Here is a 27,031-nt window from a genome sequence, read left to right as displayed (position 1 = left end):
TGAAGATTTTGAAAAGTGGAATTATTAAAGTACTCGTTGCAACAGGGCAGTGAGAGGTGTTCTTTTAGAGCGCTGGAAACATTTCCAGTGCCTGTTACATCTTGTGAGCTCTCCTAACCTTTTTAAATAAGTGTCTATGTAACTTGTAGGATTGTGTGAAGAGTTGAGGCTGAGAAATGAGTGTAGAAATGATCTTCCCAGCTGGGAAGAGCTCGGGAGGGCAGGGGCAAAGGGACCGTGGTTGAGGTTGACTTGATGTCCCAGTAACATTTGAACTGGCCAGCTGGTTGGACTTCTGTCAGAGAGGCCTTGGTTGGACTCTGGCTTTAGGGCTGTGCTCCGTGTGCATGCTGACAGAGTTTGGCTCCCTTCTGTGAAATTCCAAGCTTGCAAACTTGAAGCTCATTATGAAGTAAGAGAAGCCTATAAAGGACAAAGTATCTGTGTATCCGCTAAACAGAAACTTCTGGTCTATTATCAGGGCTGGAAGAGACTTTGGGATATCATGTAATCTTCCCTGTTCAGACTACGGATGAAGATGCTGAGGTTTAGAAAGTTAAGGAACATTCTGAAGGAAACCAGTTGGGGAGATAAAGAAGAGGGATTAAAACTCATTTCTCTTAATTTATCTTGTGGTTACTCTAACCTGCCCCATGTTGTCTTAGCCTTTGTTCTTGTCCTTGTGGGAATTCTTTTCTTCTGCCTCCTCTTGATTTTGTTTTCTGGTGCATCCTTCTAAGATGCTATTCATTTTCAGTGTTGGAGACATATATGTGCTGGCTAATGTCTCTCCACAGTCATCATGTTATGCTGGTATGTGTGCCTTCTTTATTCTGTGTCGGTCTTAGCCTACTAACTTGTTTGACTGCTGACTGCTGTCTTCATCTTGGCCTCATTGTTTATTGGAAAGTCTCTGTTGACTCTGGCAACAGTGACCAGTTATGTTTTATTTCGCTCCCTTTGGGTCAGTCCTTTTGGGTGATTTTGTTGGGTTTGGGTTTTTTATTAATGTTAAGAAGTCATATAGCCTCCAGTGATGTAGGAAATGTGGAAACCTGGTCTGGGGCCAAAGAGTAAACAGTTTTTAGACACATCATTAATGTTGAGAATAGGAATATTAGCACAGATCTCTGATGTATTTATTTTATGATGACTGATAGCTAATGATTAGTTGGTAAAGCTTTACCACGAACACACATCTCTATATTTATATAAATGTGCATATACTTTTTTTCTGTATAGCAAATCTTCTCAGGTCAAATTTACAAAAAAGTTAGCATTGCTTTGTGTTCGACAAAGTGCCATTATCTTCAGTAGAGCTTCGTAGCTACATAATGACTCTAAATACAGGGCCATCAGCCCCCTGATAATAATTAGAAAAAGGAACTTAAAAAGCAAAGGCTTCAAATTTGGTCTGAGGCTGTCAGCCCCAGTATGAAGTGATTATTATGCAGTTGGAAAATCCTGTAGCTTAGATTCTAAACAATTTCTGGTAATCAGTATCTCAGAATAATTCACAGTTATCAGGGTTTTTCATTTATGAGAGAAAGGAACGATTCCTCATTTATCTTAAGACTTTTATGTTGGCAATTCCATCCTTAATTAAAAAGGCATTGGCATTTTCACTATGAAAATGGTTTTCCTGGATTTATAGCTGAGTCCATTAATTTAGTGTTTTAAAGCTGATTGGCATTAGCCTGTTAGTTACTTTTATACAAAAACGACTTAAAAATCGATTTTGGAGTGTCTTGATTTTAAAGACTATTTCAGACATCTGTTCCCCCTGGTCTACTGGATCGACGTATCGAGTTCTGGAGGACTAGGGAATAAATACAGCATATTTAGCTTCCAAAAAAGAGGATGGCCATCATCACTCTCTGTTTAAGGCACTTGAGGAGAGCCTAAGGTGACATACTGTGGCTCTATACCCCACCCTTGTTCTCTCATTTTCTTCTGTATCTTTCAGGGTGGAAAAATAATTAGAATAATGGCAATTCTGTTATCTCTTTCGCATTCATAACAGTCCTATGAAGATAGGCAGTATGATGCCCATTTTACACATTGGGAAGCTGAGACTCCCCAGCAGATCACCTGATTAACCCCTGACACCGCTTGATTGATTCCTGTCATTTCCCTGCCACCTCTTTGCATTCTGTACATCACTGCTGGTCCCGTCTGTGTTCTTTATAACATTCTCCTTCAGAAACACCTTCTAAGAGTCTATTATGCATAGGGTGAAAGCCCAGACTTCAACACATCTATGGGTTGATCCCGACTTCTTTAACCTTCTACCCCACAAACCTCCTTACAAGAACCTGCACTATAAGCCTACATGAGGGTGAACGTACTGTGTGCTTCCCCACCTGTTTCTCCTGCCTCAGCATTGGCAAATGCCTCTTATTTGCCAGGCACTGTGTGAGGATCTTAGCTACAACTCTTGCCTTTAAAACTTTAGGCTAGTAGCAAGATAGATGTGGACATAAATCACTTCTCCTTAACTTTTATGTATCTAATTCCAGATTGGTTTAGAGCTTTTGCCCTTGGTGAACATTTTCCTAACCATTCAAGGCAAAAGTTGGTTCCACCTGACTCTGAATGCGGCCTGAACTGACTGTACCAAATAACTTATCTTCAAGTTTTGATTGTATTTTCATGTGCCTGGGCCTTAACCCACTTCTAGGTTATAGACTCTTATAGGCAAAGTCTGTGACTTTAATATATCTTTGATTTCTAAACTCTATTTTTAAAGGAAGGATTAATTTGTAAAAATATATAAAATGTCATGAAGAGATTTTAGCATTGGCTGGGGTGCGTCTGACTCTTGGTTTTGGCTCAGGTCATGATCTCAGGGTCATGAGATCAAGGCTCTGTGCTCAGCGGGGATTCTGCTAGAGATTCTTCCTCTGCCCCCCCCCCCCCCCCCGCTCTCTCTCTTTCTCTAAAATAAATAAATCTTTTAAAAAATTTAGTGTTGGACTATCATATTTTTAATATATTGCAATGTGGTCTGAGACCCCATGTTTTAAAGTATAAAAAATTAGGTTGGCACACAAATATGGCATGTCGTTTGTTTTTCTGGATTTCTTTAAAACCCTGGCACCAAGTTTTTTTTTTTTTAATTAATAATTTTACTGTGACACCTTCCTGTTCATTAGATATCAGCACAGGAAGAAAGCCTTTTGAACATCAGCCAGGCCTTTAAAAGACACTAATAAAACATCTCAGTTGCTAATCCTTCAAGTTATGGGACTTGTTAAAAATACCATAAAAGGTAAGTAGCATGAGCAGACTGAGTCTTGACTAAGGAGGTAGGAGACCCGGTCTACTCCTGACTCAAGTCACTGAAGGGGGTGACTCTCATGTAATCAGAAGCACAGTGAGCTCCAGTTTCTTTGCCTGCCAAATGATGCGTCCTAGCAGACATGGTGGGTTTTTAACCCATCAAATACTTTTACGGGTGCCTCTCCCCCTATTGTGTTAGTAGAACTGCACCCATCTGTTTATTTATAAGTCAATAGGCCGGGTGGCTAAACAACAGAAATTTATGTTCTCACGGTTCTGGAGGCTGGAAGTCTGAGGTCGAGGTGTTGGCACATTTGGTTTCTTCTCTGGTCCTTCCAAGGACAGGAATCTGGTCCTTCCTCTGTTGTGCACACCTCTGTGTGTGTGGGGGGGTCTCTGCCCATCTTTCCTCTCAGAAGGACACCAGTCAGATTGGATTAGGGCCCACTCTCACTGCTGCATTTCAACCTCATCACCGCATCAAGGTTCATAGGGTCACGTTCTGTGTACTGGGAGTTAAGGCTTCAGCGCATGAATTTTGAGGAGACACAGTTGAGCACATTACATCTATTTAAAATAACCTTCATTTGTTTTATAGAGAGAGACTAGTATAAAGAGGAAACCAAAAATAGCCTTCCATCTAGTTCATGCCTATTGTTAAAGAGGGAGGGTAAGTACATGAAAAGATCATTCAAAACTGTATTCAAGGTTGTAAAAGGAAAATTAACACTCTCCTAGCCCCTTCCTTCCACACTCAGGCCACCTCTTTAGATACGTTTGCACAAATGTTTGCTATGCAGAGTCCAGGTACATTATTTTCGGGTCTTAATGTATCCTACAACATACAGATCTCTGTATCTGCACACCCTCTGTGTTGGCCTTTTAAATGACTACATAGTATTCTGTTGTCTCTGTTCTAAATGGAACTGGTGACCTATTCATGGGCATTTAGGTTGTTTCCAGGTACCCTCTCCACCTCCATTACCAACAATGGAGTGGGATTCCTTTTAAATATGCATTATGGAAGGAACAGTAATGAGCCACCGAATAAAAACAACTGGCCTTGGATTTTGGTGAAGACAGCCTTTGTTTTTCACTTTCCTGTTGATTGGTCCTCACTAGTTGCTGTGAAAGGCATTTCAGTCTTTCATACCCTCCAGCCCCCGACCATATGCCAGTACCTCCTCCCCGCATAATGTGGAAGGAGCGGCTTCCCTCCGCATCCTCAGGTCCCCTTGCACAGCTGTCCTTTCTCCTCAGGAAGAAAGGTCTAGCTGAATCATGAACAGGCAGAAACTATTTTTAGTGAAGTAAAACAGTTTTTCTTGTAAGAATTGCTGTTTCTGTGCCCACAACGGCCCATGAATCCTTTCTGGCTGCTTCCACCCTTTGGAGAGGGGCCAGGTTCCTAATGGAATGTAAGCAGTCTTACTGCTAATCAAGATTTACAGCTGAAGCCAGGATAGTCGGCCGCTGGTGGATTTGCAGACCCTTTAAGCCAGCGGCGGCAGCAGCTCTGAAATTAAGTGCAGTGCCGGGGCCCCAGTCCTGTTCTCCAGACCCGCCCTCCTTCCTCAGGCCCAGCCTCCTAGCCACAGGTATCATCTGGCATTATTTTATAAGCTGTGCCGCGGTGCAGATGTTCTTTGCTAAGGAATTACTTTCATTTCTGACTCATTTCAGGAAATGAGGCAGTCTATCAGAGGTGTTCTTCATTTTCAGACCCACGGAGAATTCATTTTCTCCTGGGATTTCTAGCCACATGTGGGCAGTGCTTTATTTACCCAGATGTGAGAAAGAACAGTAATGAACAGCCCTTTTCCAAAGCAGCCCTTCCTTTCCTGCAGAACCCAGTGTGAAGACCCAGAGGAACTTATGCTCTTATTAATGTAAATATTTCCGAGGTTTGGGTTTTGTGATGCTTGTGGACATGCTGTGTGTATGGGCTTTGGTGCAGGAAAAATATAATTTAGCAACAGATTTAAAAGGTAGTCTGGAGTGTTTCTAATTACTGTTTGTTTAGCTCACCATTGCCTTAATAAGTGGATTTAAGTAACCTTGGGGGTAGGGAATGTAATGTTCATATTATAGTCAGCCATGCAAATCAAATCCTAACTAAGTATTGCAGAGAACACACCATGGAGTCATTTTATATGTATTCCATTGAATTTTAAATTTAGAACAGAGAGCATTTTGGAATAGGCATCTTTCTACCTGTCCTGCATCAGCATGAATTATGCACGTGTCCAAAATCAACCCTACTGTGTGCTACAACCCCATTTAAAATCCATCACTGGCTTTGACATGCAGTTCTCCTTTTAATTGAACACAAAAGAGAGGGAGGAACTTAAAAGCTTCTCTTCCTTTCCCTTTGCCACCCTTCAGTGGCTGTCACAGGAAATGGAAGTATTAAGAGGGCCTAGAACAGTGGTTCTCAACATTGGCTGCACCTTGGAATCAGCCTGGGAACTTTGAAAGGTAGGGATGCCTGGGTCCTACCCCCAGAGATTCTGGTTTCATTGTTGCGAATGCAGCCTGCCTTGGGATTTTTATAAGCTCCCCAGAGGGTGTTATTGAGCACTAGGGGTTTTGAACCACAGACCTGAGAGACCTCTCATCCATTGGTTCCCCACCCTGACTGCACACCTGCATCACCTGGAAAGCTGTTGAAAGAAACACAGGTGTCCCACCAGTTGAAACTACATTTCTGGAGGAGGGAGCCAGTATTTTTAGAACGCTCCCAGAGGATCCTGATGCACAGCAAGGGTTAGGGTAAACTGACATAATCTAACCATCCCATATCACAGATGAGAAAAAATGAAAACTCAGAAGGGCAAGTGGCTTGCTCAAGGTCAGATCCCAGTTGTTGCAGGAGCAGGTCTGGGACTCCGGTCTGACCTTCCGACTGGTCTCGCTGCTGCGTGATGCTGCCCCTTTATATTTGTCTGTTGTATTTATTGATGCTTCCTCATTCTTCAGGTGATGTTGCTGCCTCCAAGAGGCCTTTTCTGACTCCTCACCCATCCAGGCTGGGTAGGATGCCCTTCCTCTCTATGTGAATAGCACCCCTAACTTTCCTCTCGGACTGTCATTTCCAGGAGCACAGGACCCTTACCCTCCTTGTCGTTTCTGCAACTTGCTGGCATCTTGTAGGGTTCCAGATCGTTTGTTGAGTTGAAGTACCCTGATTTTTTTTCTTCCTCCATTAGTCCACATGGATTGCTAAAAATAATGCATTTATTTCCATATGTTAGCTTCCGAAAATAGCTTCTGAAAGCAGAAGTTATTTATGTTTCTAGGGTCCCCTGTATTGTGGGTAAGATCTCATACACTGAGACTTTCCACCCCTGTCTTCCAGAACAGAGGTTTTCAGGGGGTGGGGGGGAAGAAATTACAGGGGGCTTCTGATGTAAATGAAAACAAAATTTCAGTGACCTCCCAAGTTGCTCAAGGTACTTAGAGCATCCAGGGACTTTTGAATCCTTACAGGTATGTACGGTGGAAGTGGAGGGGACCATGTGGCCTTTACCTAAAGAGAGAAAGTTTTATCAAGAAAATGCTATTTCATGGAAGTATGTTCTAAGGACTAAATTCTCTCTACTGCATACATAACTCCGAGAAGCCACATTCTGTTACCAGAGCTGAATTAAATCCTTTGGCCTCTCTGGATTCATGTGTTAAATTCTCTTCAATTCATATTGATTGATCCAACTCAATTCAATTGATTAAAAAAAAAAAAAAACCCACGGGGCGCCTGGGTGGCTCAGTCGTTAAGCGTCTGCCTTCGGCTCAGGTCATGATCTCAGGGTCTTGGGATCGATCGGGCTCCGTGCTCCGTGGGAAGCCTGCTTCTCCTTCTCCCACTCCCCCTGCTTCTCCTTCTCCCACTCCCCCTGCTTGTGTTCCCTCTCTGGCTATGTCTCTCTTTGTCAAATAAATAAAATCTTCAAACAAAAAACAAAAACCCCACAACTGTCAGTCTTCTGTCATCCTGTTTGACTTAAGGTTCATTCTTGGTCAGTACCTTATTTTTATTTGAAAAATACTTCCAGGTTTGCAGTATTTGTGTTGACTCTTAGGGCTGTACCAGAGATTTGTCTTAGGAAGCAGGTTGCACCCGGCATCTCTTAAGCTGCCATGGCCAGGCATCTCTTAAGCTACAAGATGACACAGGGGTTTGTGTTGACTCTTAGGGCTGTACCAGAGATTTGTCTTAGAAAGCAGGTTGCACCCGGCATCTCTTAAGCTGCCATGGCCAGGCATCTCTTAAGCTACAAGATGACACAGGGGTCACAGAAAGTAGCTGTTTTCTTGTGGGGAGAATTCGAAGCTTTTGGAGCCAAGACTGTAAACTGGGCTGAGAGCTGTAGGGTGAATGTGAAGATGATGTTGAGATGTGGCAGCCAGGAGAGAAGCATGACCAGAGTGTGTGGACTCACGCTGTGGTCTTAAACGTCATAGTTTCCTGCTTTATCATCAGGAAAGGGGCAGTGTGGTGGTGTGTAAATGAGGCCGCCGTATATTCGGGGGGAATCTTCCTTAAATAGTCTGAGAAATTTCAGGAGAAAGTGAATAGCTGGAGGTAAATGTAAAACATTTTAATATTAAAATAATTTTGATTATACTGTGGAACATAAAGTGCAGTGTTTGCCTGATTTCCTTTTTAAGATGAAATATGAAATTTTAAAGAAGCACCTGTGTCCAGTCTCTCCTTTGCTGCTATTTGGGTGAAAAATGAACAGATAGATAAAACTTTTTGCTAAGTAACCAGCCTCTATCATACCAATTTCAGAGACTCAGCAGTACATTGTGGGAGAGGAGAGTTTATTAAATACGTAAGACACAGTGTTCGGTGTTTCAGCCACGTTGTGCCATCAAAATCGTCACGACCACCCTGCAAATTCGGACTTATTCACACCAGTGTTCACGTGTGAGGAAGTATGTGTATGCACCTATCCGCCAGGGAGCAGAGTCAAAATTTAAATCCAGGTCTGTCTGATTCCAGAGTCCTTATAATTTTCTAACCAACATGGCCTCTTAAGTCATTAGAGTGGAGAAGTCTCCAGAAGAGAGTTTTACCATCCTGGTAGAAGCCAGCTGACTTCAGCTTTCCTTACAGTTGCTATTTAACATTCGTAAGTTAATATTTATAAGCTTCTGTGACACAGTTAAAAGCATTTCTTCATAAAGTCCTATAAAGTTCTGACTTTAAAATGGCATGTCATTGTTGCAGTGATACTCCGAGACTTCCAGCGTGTTCATTGTCATGATTGAAAGAGGGGAAAGGAATAGTCAGTGATGGCCATTTTTGGTCCAAACACAGCATCGGGTAGAATTTGGTAATCTGTCTCTCAGCCATCACACATTTGACTTGAGGGAGGCAGCAAAACAAAATGGTGGATGATGTGCGCTTTGCGATGTGATTCCTGGGTTTGAGAAGCCGGGCCCTGTTGCCTGCTAGCTGTGTGATCTCGGGAATGTCACCTAACCCCTTTGTGCCTTAGTTTCCTCATCAGTAAGGCAGGGGCATTCATAACTTGATTAAACTTGCTGTTTTAAAAATTAATATAAGGCATATAAAGAGCTTGGAATATTGTGTGATACAAAGTAAGTGCTCGGTACATGGTTAGCTCTTCTTAGCGGATGAAAACTAGATGCTACATGACCCAGCAATTCCACTCCTAGGAGAGATGAAAACCCTTGAGAAATGAAAACCCGTGTCCACAAAAGACCTTCTAGCAAAAATTTATGGAAGTTTTATTCATAATAACTAAAACCTAGAAAAAACCCAAATGTCCATCAACTGGCAAATGGGTAAACTGTGGTACACCCACACAATGGAACAGTGTTGAGTAGCAAAAAGGAACCGATTACTGATACAGACATCAACATGGATGAATTTCAGAAGCATTATGCCGAGTGAAAGAAGCCAGATATAAAAGGCTCCATGCGATTTGATTCCATGTACATGACATTCTGAAAAGGCAAAACTGTAGAGAGAAATCGGCTCATTGCTTGCCAAGGACCAAAAGCGAGCGAAGGAAATTGACTGTGAAGGGGCGAGAGGAAGCTACATGACTGTATACATCAGTCAAAATGCACCAGACTTGGGGGAAATTTTTACTGTATATAAATTAAACCTCCGTAAACCTGATTTAAAAAAAAAAAAAAGTCTGGTGCCACAACATAGCAAATAGGGAGAGAAAAGGGGGTTAGGAACAGTAATCAGAAGTAGCAGAAACCGCAGATATTCTGCACTTTCAATGGTTCTCTAAGATGGGTGGAATGATTTCATTAATTTTCCTCTCCCAGGCTGTGAGTTAGAAAAATAGAGGAACCTGTGGAATAGTTCTGTCCTGCCCAAGCGTATCTGATTCTCTGCCATGAGCACTGGTCTGCTGCCCCATTTCTTTTAAGCCAATCCATGAGAGCTGCCTTTATTTCCCAGGCACGGGGATCTCCTAGGTCGCTTCCTGGGAGAATCCCAAAGGAGGGCGGGCCAGCTGTGTGAGGAGGCATTTATGGAAACAGAGCGTTGGTGTTCTAGATGAACTGAGGCTTACTCTTCCAGATTACTCAGTCATCTGAGTGCATTTATGGGTAGGGAATGTTATCTCAGAACATTGTTCATTCATCCTGAGTCATGGGGGCCCTGGCCCTTTATCATGGAGCTCTTGCTTATCTTAGCAGCACTGGGCACAGCTGACCACTCCCTCCTTCCTGAAATTCTTTCTTGGTTTCTATGACGCTGCTCCATTTTGATTCCGCTTGCAACTCACTGGTTTTTCCTGTCTCCCCTGCCGGATCCTTCTCTTCCTAGTCCTGGCCTCTAACATTGGAGTGCCGATGGCTTTATTCTCTGACTGCTTCGTATCTCAGCTCACTACTTAGGTGAGACTCATTTCCAGAGCCTTAAATACCATCTATATGGTGATGACTTCCATATACATGGCCCCAGGCCCTATCTCTCCCTGGCTTTTCAGCTGCCTGCTTTACTGCCTCCCTTGGTTGTCTACTAGACATTGCAAACATGGCATGTGCAAAACCAACTTCTCATTTGTTTTCTAAACCTCCATTTCTTCCATTGTTCCTCATCTCGGCAGTGACTCAATCCAGTTGCTCAGGCCCCCAACCCCGAAGTCTTTGGATGCCTGCCTTTCTTTCACCCCTCATATTGGACCCATTAGCATCTATCCCAAATCCAAGCACTCCTCATCTCCCACCCCACACCTGAGTCCGAGTCCAGGCCACCACCACCACCACCACCACATCTTGCTGGGACTTTGGAATCACTTCCTCAGACCTCTTCCTGCCTCTTCTCGTTACCTTGTGATCTGAGTTCACACAACAGCCATGGAAATTCTTCTCTTTTATACTTTTATGCTACTTGCAGTGGCTTCTCTACAAACAATATAAAGTCCTGACTCTTAGCCATGTACCATAAGGCCCCTGACACCTCCCTGTCCCCGTCTCTTGCTCTGCCCGTCTCTCAAGGTGCTCCAGCCACACCGGCCCCTCACTGTCCCTTGACGTGTCACCCTCCAGCCTGGAATGCTGCTCTCATCCCCCTCTCCATCTGCTCTCCCCTCCCAACCCCTTTCTGTCTAGGATTCTTGTCTTGCATTTCATTCACTTCTCCCTCAGACGCCACCCTTTGGAGCTGGTTGGCCTCCCTGACTCACCTATCCAGAATATCACTGTCAGTCTCAGTTACCTTCACCTGCTTTAGCTGACTTCAAAGCATTTATCGCTACCTGAAATTAAGTCTGTGTTTGTTTATTGCCTCTGTCCCCCAGTAGGTCCTAAGCTGCATAAGAACACCGTTCTGGTGCTCAATAAGCGTTTTTTGAACGACTGAAGGAATAAGTGAATTAATGCTCAGGTACCCTTATATTAAAAATTAAAGAACCAAACACCTTCCTAAACCCTAATACCCCTCTCCACCTCTCACCCCATTTCTTGGTCCTTTAAGGTGGAATTTCTAAAATGTTGTCTAGATGTACTACAGTTCTTCACTACCCATTTCTTCTTTCCTCTGCTACAATCTGCTGTCCTTTCCCATCACTCTTGTGAAATTTCTCAGGGTCATTCAAGCTCTATGTGTTGCTGCTTCTAATAGATACATTCCTATCCTGTCTTATTAGATCTTGCGTTTAGTTTCATCACGGAACATAAGTTCCCTGAAAAGGGACTTTTTCTGTGGTGTTATCTGTTATATCTTCTGCATCGAGCGCAGTGCCTGGCACAGAATAGGTTCCAGAATAGAGGTTCTTAATGTTTATACGTGTCATGTCATGAGATGTTTGACATGAGTCCTCACTTCCATTTTTTTTTAAAGGGGAAAAATAATTTTTTTGCTTTTGCCAAAGTGTTGTGTAATTATTTTATATTTACATAAGTAGAAAATTAAGTAATACAAGATTTGTTATGAAGAGCAGCATCTCCCCTTCCATTTTATGTTCCCCAGAGGCAAGTATTTTCAACTTCAGCTGCTTATTTTAGTAATTACTTCTGTATCTTTAATTAATGTAATCATATTGTTACTCATCTGTTTTTTTAGTTTTAGGGATTATCTGTTGATGAAAAAGTGAGTATTTAGCTCAGGTTCGTCCACCCCTGCTCCTCTCCCCTCTCACACAAATTTCCCAACCCCCATCTTCCCAGTTGTAATTGTATTGTAATTTTGGTAAAATCAATATGCAGTGTTTACTTTATTATAACTAATGCTTTCCACAGACGAGCCCTGTAATACAGTTTGATTACTTTTCCTCTCAAGCCTACATAGCCGGTACCGACTTTTTAAAAATCTCTTCATTTTTGATGTACTTATGAATATTCAACCTCAGGCTCTACCCCAGTTGTAAATCTCCTCTCAGTCAACCACATCAAGAATGTACCAAATTCATCGTTTTGGGAAAATTCCTCTCAGACCCTTCTGATCTTGTCTCTGCCTAGGTTGCTTGGCCCCAAAACAACGAAGGCTTCCCCTTCACCACCCTCGTGAGAACTCTTTTTGCCACTCTTGTGTTGGAGCCCCTGATCTCTGGGACGGAATGACTTACTCTTTCTTGGTTTACTACTTCATTTTGGTGGCACACGGTGTCCAGTTCCTTACGGAGAAAGGGTGTAAGAGGAGAGAATTTTTTGAGACTTGCAGGTCTGACCGTGCCTTTGCTCTCCCTGGCTTTTTCCTGATGGCTCGACTAACTATAATTCTTGAGTAGAAATGATCTCTTCTCAGAATTTTTAAGCCTCTGCCTTCCAGTGTTGCTTTTCAGAAGTTCCTGCCATTTGGACTTAAAACCCTTTGTCTGAAAACTCTTTCTGGAAATTCCATAATGATGTACCTTGGTGTAGGACTATTTGCATTTAATATGCTAGAAACTCAGCCTCTTCACTATGGAAACCCCATCGCCCTCCCTCTCCCCACTTTTCTTTAAAGGGAAAATAGTGTCCTTCAGTTTAGGGGGAAGGATGTCCCTCAATTCCGGAAAAAAATGCCCTTTAGTTCTGGAAAATTTCTTCTCTTTATAATCACTGCCCCTGCATTTTCTTTGATGATGAACACTCTATTATCAGGATATTGGCTGTCTTGAATTGGCCCCCAAACTTTCCATCTTTCCTGTTTTCCATCTCTGTCTTTTTGTTCAACTTTCTTGGATATTTCCTGAATTGTATCTTTAAGGCCTTCTATTGAATTTTCAATCTGCCACCATTTTAATTTTTTAAGAGTTAATATTTTTATTTCTCTCTCTCTCTTTGATAGTATCTTGTCCATATTTCATGAATGTGTTTTTCTCAGTAGCTGAAGATGCTAGAGTTTTGATTTTTGTTTTTCTTTAAATTTCTTCCTGTGATTTTTCTTTCTCCTCTAAGTTGCTTTGCTGTTTCTCTGTTAAATGCTTTCCTTATCCAAAAGTCTTGTTATTCCCTCCTGTTTTAGATTAGCTATCTAAAAAGATGCCTGGAGGTTCTTTGATAGCAGATTGGGTTTAGCTTCATTCTAGGCTGTTTGTTTTTGTTTTGTTTAGGAAATCCTGATGTATTTTTAGGTTTTTTGTTTTTTGAGCTGACCAGATTCTCCGGAGAAAAGATGACCAGTGAGAAAGCCAAGGACAAGGATCGGGTGTCTCAGCATTCAGTAGTAATTTGTGTAATCTCTCTATAGTATGAAATCCCACTCCTCAACTATACCTGGAATCCTCTAGTCCAAAGATCCCACTAGGAAATACATTCTCCATCTTCTCCCAGGTGAGGCCTCAGGATTTGGAGGCGTTATTTTCTTCAAGGAGTGAGGGAGAGAATCTGCGGGTCTCTCTACTTAGACTTTCAGCCAATTCTCTGCCCCACCTGCACCCCCACTTCCAGAGGAACCTGGCGCTGCCAGTCCCTCAGCCTCTTGAGGGTTTATCATTTAAATGACCTTGCTTCTAGGTAAGTCCTAGTTTTGGATTGAGCTTTCTCCAGCCTGCTCAGCCAGTTGCCACTTGTCTGTTTGCTTTCCATCTTCCAAAATTATGTTACTTTCTCCTGTGCTCTTTATATTAGTTTATGTCCCAGTGGTGTTTGAGGAGGGAGCAGGACTCAGTTCAGGGGTTTAGTACTCCATCTTTATTTATTTATTTTTTAAAGATTTTATTTATTTATTTGAGAGGGATGGGGAGAGAGTGCACATGAGCAGGGGGCGGGGGCAGTGGCAGAGGGAGAAGCAGGGAGCCCAACGCGGGGCTCCATCCCAGGACCCCGTATCATGACCTGGGCCGAAGGCAGACGCTCAACCGACTGACCCATCCAGGCGCCCCCTAGTACTCCACCTTTAAATGAAAGCCTCACTGGACATGTTTTTCTTTGTTGTTTATGAGGCATTTGATCACACTTGTAAAACGGGACTTCTGTGTAAATCGTGAATCTCCATTTTCACCGACTTTAGATCTTCTCTTAGGAACAGTTGGGGTCGAGTACAGTGGAAAGTTCCCTTGACCAGGAGTTAGGAAGCTTGGGCCCTCTTCCCAGATTTAATACTTAATCCTGGGCATTCTCTCTCGCCATTATTTTCTCATCTGTAAGTCCAAGGGATTGAAGTAGGTGATTTTAATATCTCTTTGTACCCAAAGTTTGATTTTATTTCTAAGCAGTTGAGATAATCATGTGTGGCTGAATACCAGATTAGGAAACAGAGTTGTAGCAGCCAACTGAAGAAATTGCAGAAGTGAAGCTTTTCCTTGTGTTTGTCAGTCAGTCTCTGTAACTCTGGTATCTTTAAAGTCTCAAGTAAAATTGCAGCCCATGTTTCCTGAACAAGAAACTGTTAAATGGTTAAAAATTCTGAATTTTTTTCCTTCGGGCTATTTTCAGCTGATAGTAGTTCAGCTGCAAAGCCTACTTGGATTCATGTTCTCGATAGGGAGATAAAGTGTTAGTGTTGAGCCAGAGAAACAGGGAAGATAAAAGAGAAAGAGGTCTGGCTTGTTTCCTTTTTACCCTCTGGCAGGGATGGCCATTCTTGGTAGCGCCCTACCAGGAAGTGTGTCCTTCCCGTCGGAGCCGTGTGTGAGTAGATAAAAGCCACAGCTGTATTTTCTCTCTCTTCCGTGTTGTGGTTTCTTGTTAGATGGAAAGACCGAGTGGACATTGCATGTCACTGTGGTTTTGACTGGCTGGTTTGATCACCAGTGCAGTGTGCCCAGCAGTGGTCAGTACAGTGACTGGGGAGAAAATGTGATCTGTGAGGCCGGCGACCTGGTGGGCAGGAGACCAAGGCGGGGTTCTTCAGGGCAAGCCTTCCCAGACTGAGTGGCACACCAGAGCTACCCTCACCCCCAGTTACTAATGCAGAATCCTCACGGGGCGCGGCATAGGGAATCCTTTTGTCAGAGTTCCCCCAGGTTATTGGGATACATTTGATTCTTATACTGACTCTGGGGACCTATTGCCTTAAGGACAGGAGGCCAAAAAGAAAATCAGACTCTTGAGCATTTGCAGAGCTCAGGAAGAAAACCACAGAACAGAAACGGAACCCTGCACACTTAGCCAGAGGACACCTCGAATCTGTCCTGGAAAGGATTTCAAACTCCCACTGCTTTCCTCATGTCCCTATTTCACACCCTTTTCCCTCATTCTTCGTAGGTCATCTTGCTTCATAAATCACAGAGGGAGTGGAAACCTTCCGGGGACAATGCCTCAACTTCTTTTCCTCCCTCAAAAAAAATTGTGTGTATGTGTAATGCACATATACACTTATGTTTACACTTCACTTTGCTTTCCTGATGAAGGTTAACCCCTCTGCCTATGCCTCTCTCCATCAGTGACCCCTCCTGTGTGTTTTTCTTTCACTCTTTTCCATCACCATTTGTGTGTGTGTATGAGTATGTAATATATATGAGTATTGTATTTCATCTTACAAAACAAGGCACAGCAAACAAAACTCTGCCTTCCTCAACTCTGTGGCCAGCCTAGGTTCTCCTGAGTCTCTTTTCATTCAATCATTCAGCCAGCCGGTCCTCATTTATTAGTCAGCTGTGCGCAGAGACCTGGCTGGGCACTGAGCTTCAGCGTCAGACCACACAGACCTAACCCCTGCTCTCATGATGCTTATAGTCTCTTTGTAGCCAGACTCCTTTAAAAATTATTGTTCTTACTTTCCCCCATTACAGAAATAACACATGCTCATGGTCATAAATTTGGAAGTAGCTTCCTAATGGAAAGCCACTAAAAGATTTAAATGCAGAAGAGTACTGGGTCAGAATTTCATTTTCAAAAGTCACTTAGGCTGCTGAAGGGAGAGATGATTGGGAGGGAGTGGAAATTGCTGGCAGGTGATTGGTCAGGAAATTTCCGCTCTAGCCCAGATCAGGGTTGATGGCATTGTAAGATGGAAGGAGGAAGACAGACTCAAGATATATTCAGCACCCAAGGATGGTGAATGTTTGACTATGAGGATGAAAAAGAGAGGGGAGTCCAGGATGATACCCAGGTTTCTGGCTTGACCAGCTGCTTTGCTGGTCGTGCCGTTTCCTGAGACAAGAAATCATGGAGAAAGGGCTGTGTGTGTGTGTGTGTGTGTATAAACATAGATCCTGTATGAACATTCTGTGAGTCTGAGATGCCTGGGAGGTTTCCAAGTGGAGTTGTCGCATAAGCAGTTGGTTGTATGAATCTGAATAGAGAGAGACCACCTGAAATAGAACGATGCATTTGGAGCCTTTCGTCTAAAGCTGTTAACGGATGCCACGGACAGATTACAGTGGAGCAAGCCATAGGTGGAGGCCTGAATATTTTCACAAGTAAAGCTCCAATCAGGGAGGAGGCACCCACAGCCGGTTGGAAGAACTTCTAAGAGAGGCTTCAGAAGATCATGGTCAGCTGTGTCAAAGATTGTTGAGGTGTCAAATAAGGCAAAAATGTAAAACGGATGTTAGGTTTAGCAGTGTGCGAGTCATAGATGACCTTAGCCAGAGTCGAATGGCAGGTAGCTAGAGGCTGGGTCCCTGTAAGAGGGGTACCCACCCACCTACAGCCGTGGCAGTAGTATTGAGGATTTTGGACTATGTTGCAATGTAGTGGATGCATTGGAAAAGGCTGATAAAGTTGTTTCGTTTCCTTCTTATGATAGCCTCTTTTATGTTTTATTTTGGTTATCAGAGCAGTATGTACTCATTGTAAAAGTTTTAAACTTTAAAAAATATGAGAATAACGTCTATAATTGCATTCCCTCATATATGACCACCATTAATAGTTTAAGGTATAACCTTCCAGATTCTTCTGTGTGTTTGCTACCACATATACACATTGATACACATTTACTTTACAAAAATTGGATTTACTGCCGTAGAGCCTGCTAAAGCTTGTATTTTTACCTGTGTATTTCAGAGACCTCATCCCATGGAGCAGATGTATATAGTCTTCTGTTGTGTTGTAGTAGATTCTCTGGATATTTGAGTTTAATTTAGACATTTTTGCTTTCTCACACAGTGCTACACCAAACACACCTGTATATATTTACTTGTGCATCCTTACATATGTATGTGTACTGGGATTTCTGTGGAACAAGTTCCTAAAATGGAGTTGTGGGGTCAAAGGGCATGTGCATTTGACATTTAGATAGTGCGACAGTGCCCAAGGCGAGGGGCTTTTTCTTTTTTCTTTTTTTAAGACAGAAGAAATTTGAGCATGAAAAATGTCAACGAGGGGCAAATGAAGAGTAGGTCGAAGTCACAGGAGAAAGTGCTCAGTGTCCTATAGTAAGAAGCCAGTGGGACTGGGAACTTTAGGCCGAGGAGGACGAGGGAATGGGGGAGCAGGGTCCTCAGTCACTGCTGCAGCCCCAGAGCCTTGACCAATGCCGCCACATGGCAGGCCCCCAACAAATACTCATTGCCTGAATGAATAAACAAATGTAGTTCAGTTGGTTCGGCCATGGAGCTTCATGATGTTTCTCTCTCAAAGCATCTAATTTTTCCACTTCCTCTACAAACTAGAAGGTTGAGATTTCTTACTGAAACTGGCAAAGGAGAAGTTGGAGATCTGAAGGCCCTTCTTGCTTCGTGAACACAGTTGCCCAGGGCGGGCAGGACTCTGAGACAGGGCGTTTCCAACTTTCCCTCCAGTCACCCACAGGGCCTGTTGATTCTAAGGCCCTGATATCCCTGGACTCCATCTAATTTCTGTTCATCCCCACTACCACCATCGTTCTGTTAGTTCCCCAGCCAGGATTTTCTTATCAGAGCAGCCTCTTAGATGGTCTCCTATCTCCTCTTGTATATCACTCAGAACTTGTTTTAGGGACCACCTCCTCCAGCCCCCAGCCAGGTCGGCTCAGGAATGCTTTCACCTCCCAGCCCTGTGTAGCATCTCTCCTTCCTGGATGGTCACTTGTATGTTTTTTTTTGTTTTTTGTTTTGTTTTCCTTACCTAAAACCTTCATATATAAATATCTTAATGGACATTTTTACATCTCTAAGACCTGTAGTGCTTGGCTCATGTTGCATGCTACCTAAATGATTATATTATTTTGTGTGAAAGCCTGATGCTTATATAAATTTGGTACCCAGAAAGGGAGGACAAGGACAAAAGCAGGCATGAGATGAACTCACAAAGGACCAATAATTTAAGACATTTGATCCTGGAACAAGCGTCAGGATTGTTACTCCCTAGGGAAAGGCAATCTGCTTTAAGTGTCCTTTGTATTAGTATTTCTGTAATCAGCAGGTTAAATGCATATTTTGAGAAAATTTAAATACCTTGCATCTCTGGGGTGATTTAGCTATATTCAGACAATCTGTTTATTTTTTAAAAAATCTCAAATAACTACTTTGTGGTATTTTCTGGAGTAGAAATACTTGAACCTCTTTAGCTGCATCTGGCCAGCTAGAGGATAATCACATGACTGAAGTCCCTCATGGGATTCTAAAAGAAATGGCCTTCCAATGCATTGCATAAAAAGCTCCCAAATTAGGATTGGAATGTTCCTGTGTGGGTCCGCCTGCCTCCCCACCCCCATCACCATGCCCCGCCTCATCTCCTGAGGAGAGTAGTGGGAGGTCCTTACCAGGGGCAACTGAGCTAGTATCTCAAGTTATAGAATCAAAGGGTAAGGAAGGAAAGAAACCCCAGACTTGGTTACTTTTTCTGTGGAGCAGAGGGCCTGGGTTCAATACCCGGGACCGCCGGGAGAGGCCCTTGTCTGTCCTGAGGGATGCTTCTTGCCTCCACTCCTGTCTCCCCACCCAGGGTCTGAGTTTCCCTCAAACAACTACCCATTCATAGCACACTCCCTGCAGCCTCAGCAGTTAGGGTGGCCACGGCTCCGGCCATCGCTTCACCAGAAGGGAATGACTGCGGCGGGGTCTGGGCGCCCCACTTGCCCCAAGCCCCCTAGGCTGTAGAGGGTGAACAGGAAGAGGATGAGGTTTTTGCTGCTAGGGTTGCTCTTGACTCTGTTGTGTTTCTGCTGAGCCCTGACAGCACGAGGGGCAGCGGCCACATACGAATTTAAACTAATCCATATGGATTAGGAATTTTTGTCTTCTGGGTCTGTTATTTAACTGGTAGCTTAAAAAATATATGTATACATTGAAAATTTAAGTAATGAGCATGATTTAGACATACTTAGATAATACAGTAGAGAATGCGTAAAAATGAAAAGAACTTCGTGAAGGTTCAAACATCATTTTCTCCCTCTCCTTATATAATACTTGTAGTTAATACTCATCTAGTGTTTACTGTGTGCGGCTACCATGCAAAACATTGTATATGCCACAACTTCTTTCATCTTTACAACAACCGCATGAGAAAGTACTATCATTCCCATTTTTCAGGTGTAGACTTCGAGGCATAGAAAGGTTGAATAAACTGCCCAAAGTCACATAGTGAGGAAGTGGTAGGTCTGGGATTTGAATTCAGGTCTGTGTGACTCCCCCAGCCAGCCTTATAGAAGTTATGCATCTATTTGGTAAGTCATATAGAGATAATTATGGAGTTCCTAACTCGTCCCATAACTGTTCTGGGTGCTTGGGATTCAGCGACAAACAAACTCACTTAATATATAATAATGAAGCTATTATTAAGTACTAAAGGAAAGTACAGCAGGGCAAGGTGTCAGAGAATAGTGACTCTACTCTCGGGCTGTTAAAGTTAGAATTTCAGGGACAGCCTCTCTGAGGCATCCATTTTGAACAGAGACTTGAATAATGGGAGAGAGCAAGCTACCTAAGGCCAAGGGGCAGTGTAATATCGTGGCGACAAGCCTAGCCTATGGGCTCCTAAGTTCAAATTGTGATTCTCCTGCTCATTATGAGCTGTGTGGTCTTGGACAAAATACTTGACTTCTCTGTGCCTTTTCATCAGTGATGTAAAGGTAACTATAATACTTATTTTTACCCTATAGGGCTGTTGTGGGGATGAAATGGGCTCATATAAAAAGAACTTAGCTATAAAACAGGCATTGGAATATAAGAACTCTTTAAGTATTAGCTGGTGTTCTCTAGGCACTATGGAAATGGTGAGAAGTAGCTACTTTCTGGGTCTGTCATTTAACTGGTAGCTTAAATCAAAATCTGGGTAGACTTTGAAAATTCAGCTGATAGGATTTATTGAGGAGTTAAACGCAGGGGTATGAGGGAAAGGAGCCAGGGATGACTCCAGTAATTTTGGTCTGATTAATGTGGTGGATTTGGGGGCCATTTACTGAGATGGTGGGGGAAGGTGGGAGGGGGGCATATAGCAAGTCTTTTTTGGCGGGGAGAAGACATAGTGGAGGGTGGAAATCAAGATTGAGACACTTCTTAACATGTTCATGTTTTGTACATGTTCACTGTAGAAAATTGGGAAACATAAATACTAAGAAGAAAATAAAAACACTTGACATTCCATCACCCGTTATCTTTGGGTTAAATTTATTTTTACCCCATACAAATTTAGATCGTATAGTATATATAGGTTTTGTTTGTTTGCTAGTTTTATATACTCTTCAGTTTATTGGAAAATGGCTCATGACAAAGGGGAGAGTTAAAGGCTAGGCAGGTGATAAGAGCCCTAGCATCATGAAAGCTCTCTACACCTGCCACCACAGAGAGTGGTTATGGACTCAAGCCTTAGAGGGGTCTCCAGCTACAGAAGGTAATGCATATGGTAGATCTTGTTTATGCTCATCTGTTTGAGGACCGCCAGTGCCTGCTACCTGGTGCGGCTTCGTCCACAATCGTTAGCAGAACGACACTTTGTTTTCACTGCAGTAGAATACACATCACCTAAAACTTACCGTTGTAACCCTTTTTTAAATGTACAGCTCAGTGGCATTAAGTACATTTACATTGTTGTGCAACTGTCCCCACCATCCACCTCCGGAAGTTCATCTTACAAAACAAACTACACCCACTGAACAGTAATTCCCCATTCTTCCCTCCTCCCAGCCTCTGACAACCACTGTTGTACCTTCTGTCTCTGAATTTGACTACTCTAGGGATCTCAGATAAGTGGAATCATATAGTAGTTATCCTTTATGCCTGGCTTTATTTCACTTAGCATACTGTCCTTAGGATTCATCCATGTTGGAGCATGTGTCAGAATTTGCTTTTTTAAAGGCTAAATAATATTGCATTGTATATTTTGTGTATCAGTTCATCTGCAGTTGGGTACTTGGTTTGCTCCCACCTGTTGGCTGTTGTGAATAATGCTGCTTTGAACAGGGGTATACAAATATTTGAGTTCCTGCTCTCAGTTCTTTGGGGCATATACTATATGCAGTTTTATAATCTACTTTTTCACTTTGAAGTACATTGTTAAAATTTTCTGTGATGAACATTCTTCTACAAAATTATTTTAAATAATTCAATAGCCATGTCCTCAGTGACTTAAGCAAGAATTGCTTCCTAGAAAAAGAATTAAAAGATCGAAGAATATGACTGATTTAAAGCTTTTGCTATGGTTGCCAAATTGCCAACCAGAAACTCATACAACCCGACACTAACAAAATCTGCATGTGTTCTCTGCTCTGCTAATATTAGGTATGAGTAATTATTTTCTGTCAGTTTGATAATTAAAAATGGTATGTTAATTCTGGTTTTCCTTTTATGCAAATTTAGGGTTCACTTTCTGGGTTTATTTGTAGCTGATTACGGGGGAAACTTGATTTGGTAAACACTCAACATGTGAGATGATGAGCAATGATGACAATCTATGAGGTCCTTCCTAGTCTTAAATTTGAAGGCAATTGTGAACCTTTTGCTCTGTGTTTATATGACAAGCTGTGTAATTGGGTTTTGAGATCTTCTGTTTTGTGTGCTGAATACATTCTTAGTAGTTAAACTTTCACACTTTCTTACTTAGAATTCAAAAATCTTAAAAGTGCGAAAAAGAATTTTTTTGGCAATTCATTTGGTTATGAATCCTGACAGATCATAACACTATATGTCAACTATACTCAAAGACAAAAACAAACCAAAAACACCTGACAGATCTGAACTCATTTGGTGGAGAAACCTGACCTCAGCCACGTGAGGCTATTTTATATATCTTATTTATCCCACTTAGAGCGACTGTTCATATTTTTGGCTGCAAAACTGACTTTGTTTGATTAATGGGTGCTGTCCCAGACCCCACTGAGGGTGCATGGTAACTTATACTATATACATATAAGAGTTATTTTCTTTTTAAATTCTGAAACACAAAGGTTTTGGCATCAAAGATTTCAGGTAAGGGACTATGGACCTATACTTTTTTTCTTGCATTTCTATGTTCTCGTCCTCGGTAGGCTTCAGAAACTCTTTTGAAATCAGGCCTACTCTGGTAGGGGGAGCATGGAGTTACAACTCAATGTGCTTTGAGTTTAAAGACCATAGAAATTTAAGTGTGGTGTCTTCTTTCATCCCCAGGACACTGTATAATCATTATAATCTGGGGACTGACTGGTCAGTGACTAGAACCAGGTTTCAGCTGAGCTATAGCCAGCTACAAACTCGGGACCCTGAGGGTCCTGGGAGGCCTGGACCAGTTAAGCTGTGAAGTGATAGTAATAGCTTTCCAATATAATGTTGCAACCTATTTCTATAATTAATACCACTTGTCCTTTATAGAACATAGACAGTCTTAACCAAGCTTTTAAAAACAACACCAAATTGGTAAAATTAAATAAAATCACTCTTCAGTTATATGATCGATTATTATTAATGCTATTAAATCTAAATTTTTAGAAATGTATTTATTAAAATGGTAAAGGTTGCAGAAATGGAAAAGCTGACTCAAATTCATGTGGAATTGTAAGGAGCCCTGAAGAGCCAAAACAGCTTTGAAAAAGAACAAAGTCGGAGGACTCACATTTCCTGATTTCAAAACTTACTACAAAGCTGCTATAGTAATCAAAACAGTGTGGTACTAATATACAGATAAACATAGACCAATAGGTTAGAATCTAGAGTCCAGAAATAAATCTGTACATTTATGGCCAATGGATTTTTGAGAAGGGTGCCAGTATGCTCAGTGAAGAAAGAAGAGCCTTTTTAACAAATGATGTTGTGACAACTGGATTTCCACATGCAAAAAGAATGAAGTTGGACTGAACCTTGCATCATATACAGAAAATTAACTCAAAATGGATCAACAACTTAAATATAAGAGTTAAAGCCATAGAACTCTTAGAAGAAAATGCGTGAATCTTTGGCCTTGGATTTAGCAATGGATTCTTAGATATGACAACAAAAGCATGCACAGCAACCACAATAGAGTAGATACTTTGCCGATGGGAATGTGAAATGGTGCAGCCACTGTGGAAAACAGTTTGGTGGTTCCTCAAAAAGCTAAACATAAAATTACTAAATGACTCAGCAATTCCACAACCAGGTATACACACCGAGGAACTGAAAACAGACTCAAACAGATACTTGTATGCCGTTGTTCATTTGCAGTATTATTCACAGCAGCGAAAAGGTAGAAGCAACCCAAGTGTCCATCAGGATGAATGAAAAATAAAATGTGGTTTATTACACATACACACACACACACACGCGCACGCACACACACAGAATATTCAGTCATAGAAAGGGATAAAGTTCTGACACATGTTGCAACATGGATGAACCTTGACATCATTCTGCTGAGAGAAATAAGCCAGAAACAAAAGGTCAACTATTGTATGATTCCACTCACATGAAATATTTCTAGAATAAGCAAATTCATAGAGACAAAGTAGATTAGACGTTATTATGGCCTGTGGAGAGGGGGAAATTGGAAGTTACTGCTTAGTGGTTACAGAGTCTCTGATGTGATTAATAAAAAGTTTTGGAAATAGTGGTGATGGTTGCACAATATCGTGAACAGAACCAATGTCACCAAATTGCACACTTAAAAATTGTTAAAATGGAAATTTTTATGTTTTACGTATGTTAGTACAATAAAAAATTTTTAAGATGGTAAAAGGAACTCATGAATTCAGTTGGAATCTGAGAAGTTTGTAATATACATTCGGCTTTTCTGTAAAAGCATTAACTAACCTGGTTGGGATGTGAGAATGAATAATATGATAATTGTTCCCAGCTCTTCAAAAGGAGGCGTGTTTAACTTCCAGGTGTATTTTTGGAGCTGAATTATTGGGGGAGGGTTGTGGGAAGAGGGAGAGGCAATACGTAAGAGGAGCTAAAACAACTCTAAACATCACAGAACTATAACAAGATGAAGAAAATTGTGTTTATCAGAGCTCTTCTCAGGGATAATATTGTTATTTGGGGGAAGGGGGAGAAGTCCTTGGAGTTGCCACTAGGGTAGGGCTGGACAGGTGAGATGCCCAAGCGACTCACTGAACTGTCCCTCTTTTGTTCCCCTGTGGAGTCCCTCGTGCTGTGGGAAGGAACGTGTTCCTGTTGGATACATTGCTAGAACACTGGGCAGTGCGGAGGAAAGGCAGAGAGCCTCCCCTTCATAAATACTGTCAAAATATTTGAAGAACATTATCTTGGAGGAACACTGTATTGTTAGCCTGCCCTGAGTGTGAACATACCTCACTGTGGCCCAAGGCAGTATGTTTCTGGAAATATAAAAACTCTGTTATCGTTATGTAAGTAATCAGACTACATTCTGAGGAACTGAAGAGCACTAGGAACTTTTCTAGAATGACGGAGTTTATAATTCATCCCATCTTTGGTTCACTCACTTATGGAGACTCTGTGTTATATTAGGTATTGTTTCAAATTCTGAGGAAACAAAGTAGAATAAGACAATGGCTTTTCCCCCAAGAGCTCATGGACCAGTGGAGAAGAAGAATGAATCAGGACCATACAGTGCGATAACGGGGACGGAAACCTGTAGTTTCCCCAGATTATATCTTCTGTGGTGGTGGCCAGTTGTGAGAGAGCAACTACCATGTGATTATTTGGGCCTCTGTTCAGTATAAAGCTGCAAATTTGTGTATAATAATCATTCATCTTTCTCTTCCACTCTCTAGAAGACCAACTGAAAAATACTGTATTTTAATAACTAATAATGCAAGTTGAGTTTTTGGGCACCTATAGTGATCTGACAGGTTTTACTAAACAATGCAAAGTGCTATAGGAGCATGAAGTTGAGGCAGGTAACTTGGCACATAAATGTTGACATTGGAATAAAAATTTTAAAGAAAGGGTAAAATGTGTATGTGTGTGGGGGGGCGATGAAGGGATGTGCATTCCAGATAGAATGTACTTAGGAGGAGTTTAAAAATAAAAAGGATAGGGGAGCCTGGGTGGCTCAGTTGGTTTAAGTGTCTGCCTTCGGCTCAGGTCATGATCCTGGGGTCCTGGGGTGGAGTCCCTCATCGGGCTCCCCGCTGAGCGGGGAGTCTGCTTCTCCCTCTCTGCACCCCACCACTCACGCGTGATTTCTCTCTCTCTCAAATAAATAAAGTCTTAAAAAAATAAAAAGGATAAAACTTGGTGACTGACCAAACGTCAAGTAAGGAAAGGGAAAAGTGAAGGATGACCCCAGCTCTGGCTTAGGTAGTTGAATCAATGTGATTACAGTCTATTCATCAAAAATGGCAAGAACAGCAGGGGGAGACTTTGAAACAAGGCAGTTTTTACCATAATATAGGGAGAATATTTAGTAATTTTCTAAATTGCCTGATGGATAGTACTGAGTTTCACACGTGAGTCAAAAATTTCCTTACCTTAACAAACTTGACATCTTCATGAATGACATTTTCCCCTTCATCCCTTTTTCTTTCCCCTTCAGCTATTTCTTCCATTTCCAGAATTATCTGAGAGAGAGAAAGAGCACATACAAGAGAGTGAGAGAGTGTACTTTTGTCTTAAGATGGGAAAAACAGAATTCTAATAGAAACCATCAACTTGAATTTGAAATTGCATTCCAGAAATGATTAGAGGATAATGTCCATTTTTTTTTTAAATTTAAATATTACCGTCATTGAGTTGAAGTGCCAGTAACAAGCTGGGGTAAAAAAAACTGTCCATCCAGATTCAGAAAAATGAGGAGACATTTCCTGAGTCACGTCTCTTTTCATTGCGAGTAGTAGCCAGTGGTGCCTAGGACATTGAGGTCATTCAAAAATATTTGCTGAGTTAATGTTATTTTTTTTTACGCTTGAATTTATTTTATGAAAAAGAAGAGTCAAGGTGAAAAGTCAGGAGGAAAACTTGGTGCCTAACAAGGTTAAGAATGTAAAGATTGAAGTAAAAAAATAGTAATAGCCAATATTTATATAGTACTTAACACTTTTCAAGTCACTTTTATCTGTGTGTCACTTAATTCATTCTCCACAATGACCTTCTGATGTAGGTATTATAATCTGCACTTTATTGATGAGGAGACAGATTTAGGGTTAAATGGTGTACCTGAAGCCACAGAGTTATACTGTGTTAGAGGTCTTACAATTCAAGTCCACTGCCCTGGGTGGTAAACTACAGCCATCTCAGCCTTGAAAGAAACTCTCCTGTCTTTGTGTTTTATGTTTCATTATTAACTTTCTTTTCATTTATGATGACTCTTTGGCCTCATTTTAGAATCTCATTTAATATGACAGGATCTGTAATCTGCCGGCTTACAACCTATGGATAATATGGGAAATAGATTTTCCCCTACTTAATTGTCAGCAAAATACAATAGATCTTGTTAAACTGAGGCCAGAGAAAGAGATACTGGAACCTGAGGATCAGATATGCCTACCACAGGATGACGCGGGACCTGTTGGGGAAGCTCAGTTGTAAGTGATGTGGGTATAGTGAGACTAAGTGGACCCACATAGTATCTGGAAAGTATGAAGTGATAG

At 41.8% G+C, this 27,031-nt stretch overlaps 1 protein-coding gene across 2 annotated transcripts in view; it reads left to right on the top strand.

Annotated features, from left to right (window-relative positions):
• The window catches only part of ANO6 (anoctamin 6), a 184,740-nt gene that overhangs the window by 36,071 nt on the left and 121,638 nt on the right, over positions 1-27,031 (top strand). The window contains exon 2 of one of the 2 annotated variants that reach the window (XM_035002826.1): positions 6,262-6,315. The exons of the other annotated variant lie outside the window; for it this stretch is intronic. Within the exon in view, the coding sequence (XP_034858717.1) occupies positions 6,262-6,315 (54 nt within the window). The remainder of the gene's footprint in view (positions 1-6,261; positions 6,316-27,031) is intronic. 2 annotated transcript variants of the gene reach the window in all.

Source organism: Mirounga leonina, unplaced genomic scaffold (assembly GCF_011800145.1).
Source record: "Mirounga leonina isolate KUSES-001 unplaced genomic scaffold, KU_Mleo_1.0 Mir_126, whole genome shotgun sequence".
In the NCBI taxonomy this organism is placed as follows: domain Eukaryota; kingdom Metazoa; phylum Chordata; class Mammalia; order Carnivora; family Phocidae; genus Mirounga; species Mirounga leonina.
The sequence above is the reverse complement of the archived record's forward strand: the minus strand, read 5'-3'. Positions and strand labels throughout refer to the sequence as shown.